A 13,585-nucleotide genomic window follows, 5' to 3' on the forward strand; every position below is an offset into this window, starting at 1 on the left:
ACAGCCCAATGGCGAGCGACTCGATGGGCACTCACCCAATGGCTCTGGAGCTGGGCGGAGTCCTGCGCCACGAGGCTTGCTGACAATCGTGCCGGCATTTCTGCCCGTGCTTGGGCATTTCTGCCAACGTGGGAAGAAGTTGTAGAGCAAGCGGAATTTAAACCCAAAGTGCCAGCAGGGTACCAGAAGGATGGGGCCCGCACCTGCGGGAGCGCAGCATCGCGGAACTGCTGAGGAGCCGGAGGTGGGAGAACCATCTGGGAGGAAGGAATGCAACATGGGGAGGGGGGAACGGCAGAGCCTGACAGCTCGCCAACAAGGGGCACTAGGGCGGTGACTTCTGGAGGAGCCCCATTCCCCCAATGCTTCCAGCCCGGGGTACCGAGACAGGGCTTGGTAAGGGAGATGGAGAGAAGCACTAAAGCCTATTGAGCTTCTCTCTTCCCTAGCTCTACACCTTGAAATTGAAGTGGCCCCAGCCCCCACCCCCACCACACCCCACTCCACTCCGCAGCTTGGATCATTTCCCTGACCAGGTCCTCCTTGATGCTGGGTGGAATCTAGTTCTGGGCTCCCCACATGGTGGCGCTCCTAGAGCGCTCCAGTAAGGCTCTTCCGGGTGTGGGACCCTGGAGGGGGGCGGGGCCCGCTGTAGGGGAGAAGGTTTAGGATCCCTCAGATCAGGGTTTGAAGCCTTCTCACAGTATAGGCATACCAACTGTGGAAGCTCTCGGGGCTTCATTCTAGTGTTTTCAGTTAGGATTGTTTTGAGAATTGGATGATTTACTGTATATCCTTCAAAACCAGTGGGCTCTTTCCATTACTGAGCACTTAATGTATCCTGAAGTCTGTTGTCAGGGCTTGCATGCTGGCGTGGTGTGTGTGTGTGTGACCTGGCAGGGTTTAGATAGAGTAAATGGCATTTGCAAAGTCCTAGGACTAACCCAGCAGCAGAAGCAGCTCCTTATACTTGAAAACACAAGGAGCTTAGGCATTGCATTGGGCAGGGTACAGCCAGCTACCACTCCTATCAGCTCCAAGCAGAGCTCCATGCTTGTGCTGTCAGGTAGATGGGGAACCCTCAACTCAAGGAGTTTTTGGTCTAGAGCTCAGTAATCTTCTTCTCGTTCCTCTTCTGCCACAATGTGATATGGGATCTCAGTTCCCAGGCCAGGGATCGAACCCAGGCCACAGTGGTGAAAGTGCTAAGTCCTGACCACTAGATGACCAGGGAACTCCCCAAGAGCTCAGTCATATTCTTTTTTTTTTTTTTAAGGGCTGCACCCATAGCATATGGAGGTTCCCAGGCTAGGGGTCTAATCAGAGCTATAGCTGCTGCCCTACACCACAGCCACAGCAACACCAGATCTGAGCTGCAACTGTGACCTGCACCACAGCTCACAGCAACACTGGATCCTTAACCCACTGAGCGAGGCCAGGGATCAAACCTGCAACCTCATGGTTCCTATTCAGATTCGTTTCCACTGCACCACAATGGGAACTCCAGTCATATTCTTTTAAGTGAAAATTATTCTGTTTTACACATTCTAACTTCTATTCAAAGGAGAGACCAGGAGCAGATGAAGTTTTTACCCACATCATCTTTTACCCACATTGTACCATGGTGGCCTGTCAGGCATGGGTACTAGGTATCTATGATCTCACCCTGGCTTCTCCCTCTCACTGACCACAGATGATGGAGTCAGCTCTCGAAGGCCCAGTCAAGGAGGGGAAAAGGGAATCCTCAAAGAAGCGTCCAGTGGCTGGGTCTCCAGTGGGTCTTCTGCAGCCAGTGAAACTCAGCCGGGCAGAACTGTACAAGGAGCCTACCAATGAGGAGCTGAATCGCCTTCGGGAGACTGAAAGTCTGTTCCATTCCAGCTTGCTCCGATTACAGGTACTGAGTGGCTGGGGCGTGGGTTAGAGGGGCAGGCTTGAGCCTCTGAGGCTGAAGTACTCTCCCTGCCCCTTCTTATAGGTAGAGGAGCTACTAAAGGAAGTGAGGCTATCAGAGAAGAAGAAGGAGCGGATTGATGCTTTCCTACGGGAGGTCAACCAGCGGATCATGAGGGTGCCCCCAACCTCTGAGACAGAGGTAAGGCAGGTAGTGAGGGGAACTGGAAATTCCAGAAGATGTCCTTGGAGGCCTTGCTATTCTCTGAAGGGGATAGGGTGCTGGAAGCTTATTCTCACTGTCTGGAGGCTCAGCTGCGAATGCAGTCAATCATGTGTTCGTTCATTGATTTAGCAAACACTGTGTGCCTTGCAGTAGTTATATTCTTAGGACACATCAGTGAACAACGCAGCCTATGTTGTAGTGTTGGACTTAATGGACGATAGATAGTGAACATGACAAGGCAGTGGTAGAAGGTGGTAAACATTATGGAAAAGGGAGGGGAAGAACAGGGGAAGGGGACTCTGGTACATTCTTTGCAATGAATGAGGGTGGAAGGAGGTGAGTTCAGAAAGATAAGGGAGGAAGGGGCTCATCATGCAAGGCATTGTGCACCAAAATAAGGACTTCTACTGTTGCTGTGGATAAGATGGGGAACAATTGCAGGGTTTGTTTTTGTTTTTGTTTCTCTTTTTTTGTAAAATGATGATGTGATCTAACTTCAGTATTAAAAAGTTCACTCAAGGGAGTTTCTGTTATGGTTCAGCGAGTTACAAATCTGACTAGTACCATGAGAACATGGGTTTGATCTCTGGCCTTGCTCAGTGGGTTAAGGATCTGGTGTTGCCATGAGCTGTTGTGTAGGCTGCAGACACAGCTTGGATCCAGTGTTGCTGTGGCTGTGGTGTAGGCTGGCAGCTGTTGCTCTGATTTGACCCCTAGCCTGGGAACTTCCATATACCACATATGTGGCCCTAAAAAACAATGACAACAAAATTAAAAGAAATAAAAACATAAAAAGTTCACTCAGGCTCTTGTGTTAAAAGTAGACTGGGGGGAATTCCCTGATGCACAGTGGGTTAAGGATCAGGTGTTGTCACTGCTATGGTGGTCACTGCTTTGGTGTGGGTTCAGTCCCTGGCCTGGGAACTTCTGCATGCCAAGAGCATGGCCAAAAGAAAAATAGAATGGAGGGGGACAAAGGGGAAATCAGGGAGATAAGTCAGGAACCTATTGTGCAATGATCCACTAGAAAATGCCTCAGACTATGGTAGAAGAATGGAGAAGTGGTCAGTGTCTGGATGTCTTTTGAAAGTGAAATGAGTGTTTTTAACAGATAAGTCAAGGTGATTTAAATGTTTTTAGCTTGAGCAGTTACTATGAAGTTGCCTTAACAGGGAAGACATGGAAGTTTGGTTTCAAACATTCTAACATGCTGATACATATATATATTTGTCTTTTTAGGGCTGTACCTGCGGCGTATGGAGGTTCCCAGGCTAGGGATCAAATTGGAGCTGTAGCTGCTGGCCTATGCCATAGCCACAGCAACAGCAACATGAGATCCAAGCTGTATCTGCGACCTACACCACAGATCATGGCAATGCTGGATCCCTAACCCACTGAGCAGGCCAGGGATCAAACCTCCATCCTCATGGATGCGAGTCAGATTTGTTTCCACTGAGCCACGACGGGAAATCCTGACATGTTGAATTTGAGGTGTCTACTAGACATCAAGGGGACATGTTTGGAAGGCAGTCAAATTATTATGTGTCACCATCTCTGTCCCTACAGCTGACAGACCAGTCATGGCTCCCGAATGGAGTTCGAGTCCCCCTCCACCAAGTACCCTATACTGTGAAGGGCTGCTTCCGCTTCCTGGCCCCAGCCCAGGTCACTGTTGTGGGCAGTTACCTTCTGGGCACCTGCATCCGGCCAGACATCAATGTGGATATGGCATTGACCATGCCCAGGGTAAGGTCCAGAGTCTAGGGGATGGGGAGGTCTGCCATTTCAACACCTTCAAATCCTTGGATCCTTCTCTTTTCCCCACCTGCCATTTGCCAGGGCATTGAAATCTGCATTCTAAATCAAAAGAAAGACCACTGCAATTGTCCTGAGGGAGTTAGATAGGCCCTTTGAACCTTGCCGTCCTCATTTGAGAACTGGATGTGGTATTGCTAGCCTTGGCTCAGGCATCCTAACCAGCAGAATATCCCTGGGGTGGCGAAGCTGTGACTCTCACTTTGGCTTCATCTTGGTCCCTAAGCTCTCCAACAACAAGCACTTAAGTCACTGGCCATCTCTCTCTTCTCCTGACCCTCTCCAGGAGATCCTCCAGGACAAGGATGGCTTGAACCAACGCTACTTCCGCAAGCGCGCCCTCTACCTGGCTCACTTGGCTCACCACCTGGCCCAAGACCCACTCTTTGGCAGCGTTCACTTTTCCTACACCAGTGGCTGCCACCTGAAACCCTCACTGCTGCTGCGGCCGCATGGTGAGAGACTGGGCACGGTATAGGGTGACAAATCCAGTGGGGATGGCACAGGGGCCTCAAGTCTGAGGCGAGAGGCTTGGGCCCCATGGTTGAGGGGAAGGGTATAGGAACCTAAGGTTCTGATATGGGAGGTCATGGGGCCCTCAGATGGGGGTGGGGGTGGTACGGGGGCTCCTCTGGCTACAGGGGGCCCTGCACTATCTCAACTTCTCCCGCCCTCCCCCCCAGGGAAGGACAAGCACTTGGTCACTGTACGTCTGCATCCATGCCCTCCACGTGAGTTCTTCCGCCTGTGCCGCCTGCTGCCTTCCAAGAACAACGTGCGCTCTGCCTGGTACCGAGGGCAGAGTCTGTCGGGGGATGGTGAGTAGGCACTGCTATCAACATGGAGCTGGAGGGAAGGGTGCTGTGGGGGCTTCTCTCATAACCTTCCCTTTTCTCCCACAGGTAGCCCAGAACCCCCTACCCCTCACTATAACACGTGGGTCCTGCAGGACACGGCCCTTGAGTCCCACGTGCAGCTGCTGTCAACCATGCTGGGCACAGCCTCGGGGCTGAAGGATGGTGTGGCACTTCTGAAGGTCTGGCTGCGGCAGCGGGAACTGGACAAGGTGAGTGGGAGTGGCCCAGCGTCCCTGCCTCCCTGGGCGGTGGGCTGGCTCTGAGCTCCGGCCTCTCCCTCCATCTCTCCCTTAGGGCCTGGGAGGGTTCAGCGGGTTCATTGTCTCCATGCTGGTTGCCTTCCTTGTGTCCACGCGCAAGATCCACACCACCATGAGCGGCTACCAGGTCCTGAGAAGCATCTTGCAGTTTCTGGGTGAGGCGGCTGGACTCAGAAAGGCCAGGGGTTCCACCCATTCCCATCAGGAATCATTTGGTTTCTCGTTCTCAGATAGATAAGCAAACTGAATCCCAGAGGCAGGCAGTTGCAGCCACCTGTCTGGAGGGTGGGTGTCATGGGGTTGGCTCCCTAGGCAGGGGGGTCCATTCTGACACCCCCACCTTCTCTGGTTCACTCCAGCCACCACAGATCTGACAGTCAATGGGATCAGTTTATGTTCCAGCTCAGATCCCTCCTTGGTGAGTAGCGCAGTGCTGAGTCTGGGCAAGGAGGCCTGAAGGTCAGGCCCAGCCCTGACTGGCTGCTCTCTCCCCCTTCCAGCCGGCTCTGGCTGACTTCCACCAGGCCTTCCCTGTTGTCTTCCTGGACTCCTCAGGCCATCTCAACCTCTGTGCGGATGTCACTGCCTCCACTTACCGCCAGGTACTAGTTGTCCCCCACTCCTGGGTTCCCCAGATGTCCCAGCCCAAACCCTGTCCCTTCTGCCAGTTCCAGAACCCCAGAAACTCTCCAGAGACCTTGGGTCAGGCATTTCTTTGGGTCTGAGTCCTTGGTTCAGTGAGGGCGGGGTGCAGTGGCAGTGGTCTCACCTAAGAGTTCCTACCTTACACCTTATTCTGTGGCCCTAGGTGCAGCACGAGGCACAGCTCTCCATGGCGCTGCTGGACAGCAGAGCTGACGATGGGTTCCAGCTGCTGCTGATGACCCCCAAACCCATGATCCGGGCTTTTGACCACATACTGCAGTAAGTTTGGGGTATATCAGTGAGTTCTGTTTCCCTAGGGCTAGTGAGGGGGCAGAGGTCCTCAGCTTAGTTCTTCCTGGTGGTGGGGTGGGTGGCCAGCAGTACCCGATTCCCCCTCTTTGACCATCTCTGTCTCTTAGTCTCTGTCCACTGAGTCGCCTTCAGGCAGCATGCCACCGGCTAAAGCTGTGGCCAGAGCTGCAGGATCACGGCGGAGACTATGTCTCAGCTGCTTTGGGCCCACTGACCACTCTGCTGGAGCAGGGCCTGGGGTCTCGGCTGCACCTGCTGGCTCACTCTCGGCCCCCAGTCTCAGAGGTGAGGTGGAGTGTGTTGGTGAGCATGTGGGTCTCAGGGTGTTGGACGCAGAGTCCCAGGGGATACAAAAGAGGAACCATTCCTCTCACTAGAAAGTGAGTTTCCAGACACCAGGGGATCCTTAGGTTAGCTCAGTTTTTCTTTACCTGACAGTGGGACATCAGCCAGGATCCGCCGAAGCATAGAGACTCCAGGGTCCTGACCCTGGGACTGCTCCTCCGGCCTGAGGGACTGACCAGTGTTCTTGAGCTGGGTCCAGAGGCTGACCAGCCCGAGGTGAGGAGCCCTGGGATCTGAGGGAGCTCTGGCTCTGTCTCAGGGAGCCCAGCACGTGCAGTGGAAGGAGTGGGGTGGATCATTCTTGTGCTACCTGGATGGAGGCCTGGCAGGGAGATTGGTGACAGAGCCCTTCTCTGCTGATCTCTCCCACCACCTCTTTCCTCTCCGCAGGCCGCTGCCTTCCGCCAGTTCTGGGGATCTCGCTCAGAGCTTCGGCGTTTCCAGGATGGAGCCATTCGGGAAGCTGTGGTCTGGGAAGCAGCCTCTCTGGCCCAGAAGCGACTTATTCCCCACCAGGTGGTCACTCACCTCTTGGCGCTGTAAGTGCTAGCATCTGAATGCCAGGAGGCAACCGTGGGCTGGGGATGCTTTTAGGGGGGTCTGCTATAAGCTCTGGGGGTCAAGAGCTCACATCCAGCAGCTCACTCCATGCCCCCAGTGCCCACAGTGTGTCTGCACCCCTTTTCCAGCCATGCTGACATTCCAGATACCTGTGTCCACTATACAGGGGGCTTCCTGGATGCACTGATCCAAGGCCTGAAAGAGGTAAGGGCTCTGGTTCAGGGCCGGGGTCAAGGCAAGGGACTATACAGTAAGTAGCCTGTATGGCCAGATTTGGGGGCGTGGGGTGGGGGGTATGGAAAGCCCTACAACCTTAGCCAGGCTGCACTTCCCTGAGCGTCCAGCAGGGGGCCCCCCTGGCTCTTCAGCGGCCCTGCCAGGGCTGTATGCCAAGCCTGTGTGTAAGGTCCTGTCTTCTCCCTCTCAGACTTCAAGCACAGGAGAGGAGGCCCTGGCAGCTGCTGTGCGTTGCTATGATGACCTCAGCCGCATGTTGTGGGGACTGGAAGGTCTCCCGCTGACTGTGTCTGCTGTGCAGGGAGCCCACCCAGTGCTGCGCTACACTGAGGTGAGGTATAAGGGGAGCCTTTTCCGCTGGGGGACACCCACCTCTGCTCCATTCAGCCGGTATTCTGGCTTCCGAATTCCTGACTCCAGGGAGTTCCTGTTGTGGCTCCGTGGGTTAAGAACCCAACTAGCATGTATGAGGATGCAAGTTCAATCCCTGGCCTTGCTCAGTAGGTTAAGGATCTGGTGTTGCTGTGGTGTAGGCCAGCAACTGTAGCTCTGATTCAACCCCTAGCCTGGGAACTCCATATGCTTCAGGTGTAGCCCTAAAAAGCAAAAAAAAAAACCAAAAAAAAAACATAAAACCAGCTTCCTGACTCTGGGCACTCCCTCCCAGTCCCAGGCCTCTTCTTCAGCCCCTGCTTCTCCATAGGTTTTCCCACCAACCCCAGCCCGGCCAGCCTGCTCCTTCTACGAGCACCTGCGAGAGCGGGCCTCGCTGCTGCCCCGGCCTGACAAGCCCTGTCCAGCCTACGTGGAGCCCATGACTGGTGAGGGAGCCCATGACTGGTGAGGGAGCCCTTTCAAAGGGATGAGAGGAACAGTTCTCGCTCCAGGCTGCAGTCTGAGCCATCTCACTCTTCTCTACAGTGGTGTGTCACCTGGAGGGCAGTGGTCAGTGGCCACAGGATGCTGAGGCCATACGGAGGGTCCGGGCTGCCTTCCAGCTGCGCCTGGCTGAGCTGCTGATGCAGCAGCATGGGCTGCAGTGCCGCGCCACGGCCACGCACACCGATGTCCTCAAGGTCAGGCTGGTGGAGGGCAGGGATACCCAGGGAAGGAAGGGACAGGGTGTCGGCGCCCTGGGCTGACCTGTGCCTCCCAACAGGATGGGTTCGTGTTCCGGATTCGTGTGGCCTATCAGCGGGAGCCCCAGATCCTGAGGGAGACGCGGAGCCCCGAGGGGATGATCTCACTGAGGGACACGCCTGCCTCCCTCCACCTCGAGAGGGACACAAAGCAGCTGCCTCTGCTGACCAGTGCCTTGCATGGGTATGGCCACTTTCACAGACCCTTAGGGCTGTAGGCTGTCTCTCTGGGAGGCCATTTAGGGACGTGAATTCTGGAGCCAGGCAAGTTCTACAGTCTTGGCCCTGCCACCCTCAGGCAGGATTCTTCCCCCACCCCCAGACCTTATTGGGGATCACTCTAGGACCTTCCTCTTGGGGTATCAGTCAGGCAGATGTGAAATTATACATGTAATGCATTAGCATGGAGGCCAGTGTGGGGTGCAGTTTGGATAAATAGCAGCAGTATGGTTGGCACACGGTACTTGGGCCCCAAGCACCTGAGTCTCATTGCCACCACCCTCTTTTCCCCCGCAGGCTCCAGCAGCAGCACCCAGCCTTCTCTGGGGTGGCTCGGCTGGCCAAGCGGTGGGTGCGAGCCCAGCTTCTGGGTCAAGAGTTCACTGACGAGAGCCTGGACCTGGTGGCTGCTGCCCTTTTCCTGCACCCTGAGCCCTTCACCCCTCCCAGGTGATTCCCTCCACCTTCCCCCAGCCAGGAAGTTCCCCTGGGGCCAGCTTTCATCCTTCATGCTGAACCTTTAGTCCACATGGGAGAGGTGGCTGAAGCAAGGGACGACGAGGGTCTAAGACTTCCCTCTCTACTCCCCACAATACACACCAAAGACTCTAGGCTCCTCAAACCCTGGGAAGCCTGGGGATGTGTGCAGGGCCCCTCACTCCTTCCTCTCAGCTCCCCCCAGGTGGGCTTCCTTCGGTTCCTTTTCCTGGTCTCAACCTTTGATTGGAAGAACAACCCCCTTATTGTCAACCTCAACAATGAGCTCACAGGTACGTAGGACAACGAGGGTCAGGCTACGGGAGGAACTACCCTCTGCAGGTTGCAGGGTAGGACAGGCACAGGTTTTCCCTGTCAGTCTGTTAGGTTTCCTCTGTGCCTCCCACTCCCAGATGTCTGCTCCTGACCCTGACTGCCAGGGGTGGGCAGGGAGGAAGAGGCCAGATCCAGCCTTTATTTTAGGGAGCACTGAGTTGGTAGAGACGTGCTTTGTCCACGTGATGGTCAGAAGCAGAGTGGACGGGGGGTGGTAAGCAGGCTACCTGGGGGGCTGGGAAGAGAGAGGAAGTGAGAAGTCTTACAGTCGGGAGTAGGGGACTGGTTCAGGTTAGAAGAGATGCCCAGACCTCAAGGTGGGGGTGGAGGAGCTGGGAGGGGAGGGATGATTTCTGGTTGTAATATGAGGAGCTTCTGGGCCCAGCACAGAGGAGGTGTCAGCTTTCTAATTCCCCAGGTGTGTGGGAGCCCAGGGCAGGAGGGGGCCAGGGGCAGGCCTCAGCTTGTGCCGGCCCGGAAACCAGACTAGGGTGCCGGACAGTGGAAAATTCTGCCTCTGAAGTGAGGCTGGGAGCTTAACGCCCATCCCGGTGGAGGCAGATGGGGTGTCCCTTTCATGGCTTTTGTCATTTCGGGGAAGAGTGTTGGAAGATCCCTGTGACCAGCAGCTGCTGAGTGTATAGGAGGAGGACTGCTGTTTGTGGGGCGGGGCAGGCTGACCCAGGACCCCCTCTCATCCACAGCGGAGGAGCAGGTGGAGATCCGCAGTGTCTTCCTGGCAACTCGGACACAACTCCCTGTGATGGTCATCATCACCCCCCAAGATCGCAAAAGCTCTGTGTGGACACAGAATGGACCCTCACCTCAGGTTTAATCTCACTCCTGCTCCCAAATGTGGAGTTACTCTCTCTCAGGGAAAAAGCAGGCCCAGTGTGAGCTAAGAGAGACCTGTGGTCAGGTCTGACCTATATGTATCCCCCCAGATCCTGCAGCGGCTTGTGGTCCTGGCAGCCGAGGCCTTGCCTGTCCTAGAGAAGCAGCTAATGGATCCCCGGGGGCCTGGGGACATCAGGGTAAGCCCCCGACCCAGGCCGACTCCAGGGGCTCTGGGGGTCCTGCCTTTAACCATGGAAGTCTGGAGTTCTAGGGGCCCGCGCCAAGTGCCCAGTCCCCTTATTGGTGAGACTGAATTCAGAGAAGGGATTGCAGCTGCCCATGGTGCCTGGCAATGGTGGAGCCAGAGGAAAACCAGAGCCCTGGCTCTGTTCAGGCCTTGAGCTCCAAGCCTTTGCTCCTCTGCTGGACCTAAGCTGCCACCAGCTGGCTCTTGGTATCCCCGCCTTCAGATGAGCATTTGGGCCTATAAAGGACAATCATACAGAAGGGAAGGAGGGGAGTTGAGTTCCTGTCGTGGCTTAGTGGGTTACAAGCCTGACTAGTATCCATGAGGATGTGGGTTTGACCTCTGGCCTCGCTCAGTGGATTAAGGATCCAGCATTGCTGTGAGCTGTGGTGTAGGTTGCAGGTGCAGCTTGGATCCCGTGATGACTGTGGTGTAGGCTGGCAGCTGCAGCTCCAATTCGACCCCTAGCCTGGGAACCTCCATAGGCCATGGGTTCCACCCTAAAAAAAGCGGGGGTGGGGGGGTTCCCGTCGTGGCTCAGTGGAAACGGATCTGACTTGTATCCATGAGGATGCAGGTTCCATCCCTGGCCTCACTCAATGGGTTAAGGATTTAGTGTTGTCACGAGCTGCAGTATAGGTCACAGATGCAGTTTGGATCTTGTGTTGCTGTGGCTGTGACCGTGATGTAGGCTGGCAGCTGCAGCTCCGATTTGACCCCTAGCCTGGGAACCTCCATATGCCACGGTGTGGCCCTAAAAACACCGAAAAAGGCAGGGGGCAAGGTGGGCATGTGGGGGGGGGAGGTGGTTGTGGTCCAGTTCCTGAGTCCCAAGTGGGCACAGCTGAGCCATACCTGCCCTTCCTCAGACAGTGTTCCGGCCACCCTTGGACATGTACGACGTGCTGATCCGCCTGACTCCCCGCCACATCCCCCGGCACCGCCAGGCTGTGGACTCTCCAGCTGCCTCCTTCTGCCGAGGCCTGCTCAGCGAGCCGGGGCCCTCCTCCCTGATGCCTGTGCTGGGCTACGATCCTCCTCAGCTCTATCTGGCACAGCTTAGGGTGGGTCTCCAGGGCCAGCTGACCCTGGGGAGGGGACTTCCAGGTGGAGCGGGGGCCAAGGAGCTGGCTCTCAGGTGCCCACCTGCCATCTTGTCTCTGTCCTGCCCTTTCCTAGGAGGCCTTTGGGGACCTTGCCCTTTTCTTCTATGACCAGCATGGTGGAGAAGTGATCGGGGTCCTCTGGAAGCCCACCAGCTTCCAGCCCCAGCCCTTGAAGGTTCGTTCCTGAGTGTGAACCTGTGTTCCCCATGGCTACGCATGTCTGTGTGTGGCTCCATGAGGAACCCTGAGTCAGTTGCGAAGCGTGTGTGTCTTGCTGTCTCTGGCTGTGCCTCTGTGACACCTCAATTCACATTTCTGATTTCCCCCAGGCTTCCAACGCAAAGGGGCGCATGGTGGTGTCTCAAGGTGGGGAGCTGGTGATGGTCCCCAACGTAGAAGCCATCCTGGAGGACTTTGCCATCTTGGGTGAAGGCCTGGTCCAGGCCGTGGAGGCACGGAGTGAGAGGTGGACTGTGTGATCTCCAGCCCAGGGGCGAGCTGTAGGTGGACAGCAGGGCTTCAGACCCCTGGAGCAAGATGTCAATGGCGTAACCACCCTCACTGCATATGGACCCTCCAAGGAGGGCTTGCTGGCCTGAACATGTCCCCAAGAAAGTCCTGTCCCAATTTTCTGTCTGACGCTTCAACACTGGGGCAAGGGCCATGTGTCCTCTGGAATCCCCTGGGCAGACCATCTGAACTCCCAGAAGAGGAGTGGAAATCATCTCAGAGGGGGAACTGAATGAACCCAGAGAGCCACCTACCTGTCAGCCTGGCCCGGACTTTTTTTTTTTTTTTTTTTTAATGTTCACATGCATCCACCCAGGCATGTGGATGTTCCTGAGCCAGAGATTGAATCCAAACCGCAGCTGTGGTAACACCACCTCCTTTAACCCATTGCTCCAGGCTGGAGATCGAACCTGCACCTCCACAGTGACCCGAGCTCCTGCAGTCAGATTCTTAACCCACTGTACCACAGTGGGAATGCCAGGTTGGGCCTTTTTTTTTTCTTCCTAGGCTGCTCCCAAAAGCCTGGGCAGGAAGCTGTGTGCCCAGGGGTGAGGCTCTGTCCCCTCCTCTTTGCTGGGATGTGTGCCTCAACCTCTGTATGCCCTTTGGTGCAGTGTCAGGCCTTTAAATAGGACCCAGAGAAGGTGTGGCACTGCCTGAGGGTCACAGAGCACCAGCACTGAGTCGTGGAGGAGGGGGCTACGTGGGGTGAATAGACCACATTGAAGGGGCACAATGCCCTCCTGTGGTGTCTGCTGCTTCCTGGGGTGGGAACATGGAAGAGCACAGAGGACAAGAAGAAGTTGGGTGGGGGAAGGGGTGAGGGGGCCTGGTGGCCCTCCATCCTGGAGAGATGCAGAAAGTACTGAGGCTGCCCTGGCGTCTGGTGCCCAAGCCCCTCAGGCAGGCTCTGTGGGGCCTCAGAAGTGACTAGGACGCAAGCCCTGCTGTCCAGAAGCTTCTAGTGCCCTGGGGGAGGGGGCGCTACTTCCTTTCAGCCTGGTCCACACCCCCTTTCTGGCAGCCTCTCCCTAATCCTGGCTGTTTTTCCAGACTCAGCTCTAATAGTGCCTCCTCCTAAGCCCTTCCCTCGCCCCCAGCCTAAGGTGCTCTTTCTCTCTGAAACATTAGAACAATTACAGCCTGTTTACTTCTCTTTGTAGTCACTCACAGTGGCATGAACTCTTCTGTTAAACTCTGATTTAAAATTAAATCACTCAGCCGCCCCATGTTCCTGTCTTGTTTGCCTTTTTTCCACATGATTTTGACCTTGTGTCCTAAATGTAAGCTTTTGGGGGGGCAGAGAACATGCTTGGACAGATTTGTGGCATCTGGTACAGTGCTCTGCTCAAGTAGGATACAGATGTGTGTAGAAGGGGCCCCAGACACATGGAAGACAGGGCACCAGAAGCGTTCAAGGAAAAGAAAATCATAATTTGTGATCTCTGCCTAGAATGGGTAGGGTGGTAATGGTGAAATACAGGCTTGAGAGGTAATAAAAAGTTGACATTTATTGAGTGCCTGCCCAATAAGTGCTGGGCACCCTTTGTTATTTTATACATC

At 55.3% G+C, this 13,585-nt stretch overlaps 1 protein-coding gene across 1 annotated transcript; it reads left to right on the forward strand.

Moving 5' to 3' along the window:
* NOL6 (nucleolar protein 6) lies at positions 1 to 12,338 on the forward strand. Its single transcript, XM_047755027.1, has 26 exons — positions 1 to 244; positions 1,694 to 1,897; positions 1,979 to 2,095; positions 3,686 to 3,865; positions 4,221 to 4,389; positions 4,618 to 4,752; positions 4,837 to 5,000; positions 5,086 to 5,206; positions 5,411 to 5,469; positions 5,552 to 5,653; positions 5,860 to 5,975; positions 6,116 to 6,293; positions 6,447 to 6,569; positions 6,744 to 6,892; positions 7,043 to 7,118; positions 7,342 to 7,482; positions 7,855 to 7,972; positions 8,073 to 8,227; positions 8,311 to 8,474; positions 8,807 to 8,959; positions 9,182 to 9,279; positions 10,027 to 10,151; positions 10,267 to 10,356; positions 11,276 to 11,470; positions 11,586 to 11,687; positions 11,842 to 12,338. Exons 1-26 carry the CDS (start codon positions 191 to 193, stop codon positions 11,989 to 11,991), a joined length of 3,438 nt encoding a protein of 1,145 aa, XP_047610983.1. The 5' UTR covers positions 1 to 190; the 3' UTR covers positions 11,992 to 12,338.
* Positions 12,339 to 13,585: the final 1,247 nt, after the last annotated feature.

The sequence above is a fragment of the Phacochoerus africanus genome, chromosome 12 (assembly GCF_016906955.1).
Source record: "Phacochoerus africanus isolate WHEZ1 chromosome 12, ROS_Pafr_v1, whole genome shotgun sequence".
Taxonomy (NCBI): Eukaryota; Metazoa; Chordata; class Mammalia; order Artiodactyla; family Suidae; genus Phacochoerus; species Phacochoerus africanus.

Excerpts from the sequence above, each read along its gene's own strand:
- NOL6 (XM_047755027.1), top strand. The coding sequence starts at position 191 with ATGGGGCCCGCACCTGCGGGAGCGCAGCATCGCGGAACTGCTGAGGAG. Across the intron at positions 245-1,693 it reads GAACTGCTGAGGAGCCGGAG|ATGATGGAGTCAGCTCTCGA; the intron begins GTGGGAGAACCA and ends CACTGACCACAG. Across the intron at positions 6,893-7,042 it reads GTCACTCACCTCTTGGCGCT|CCATGCTGACATTCCAGATA; the intron begins GTAAGTGCTAGC and ends CCCCTTTTCCAG.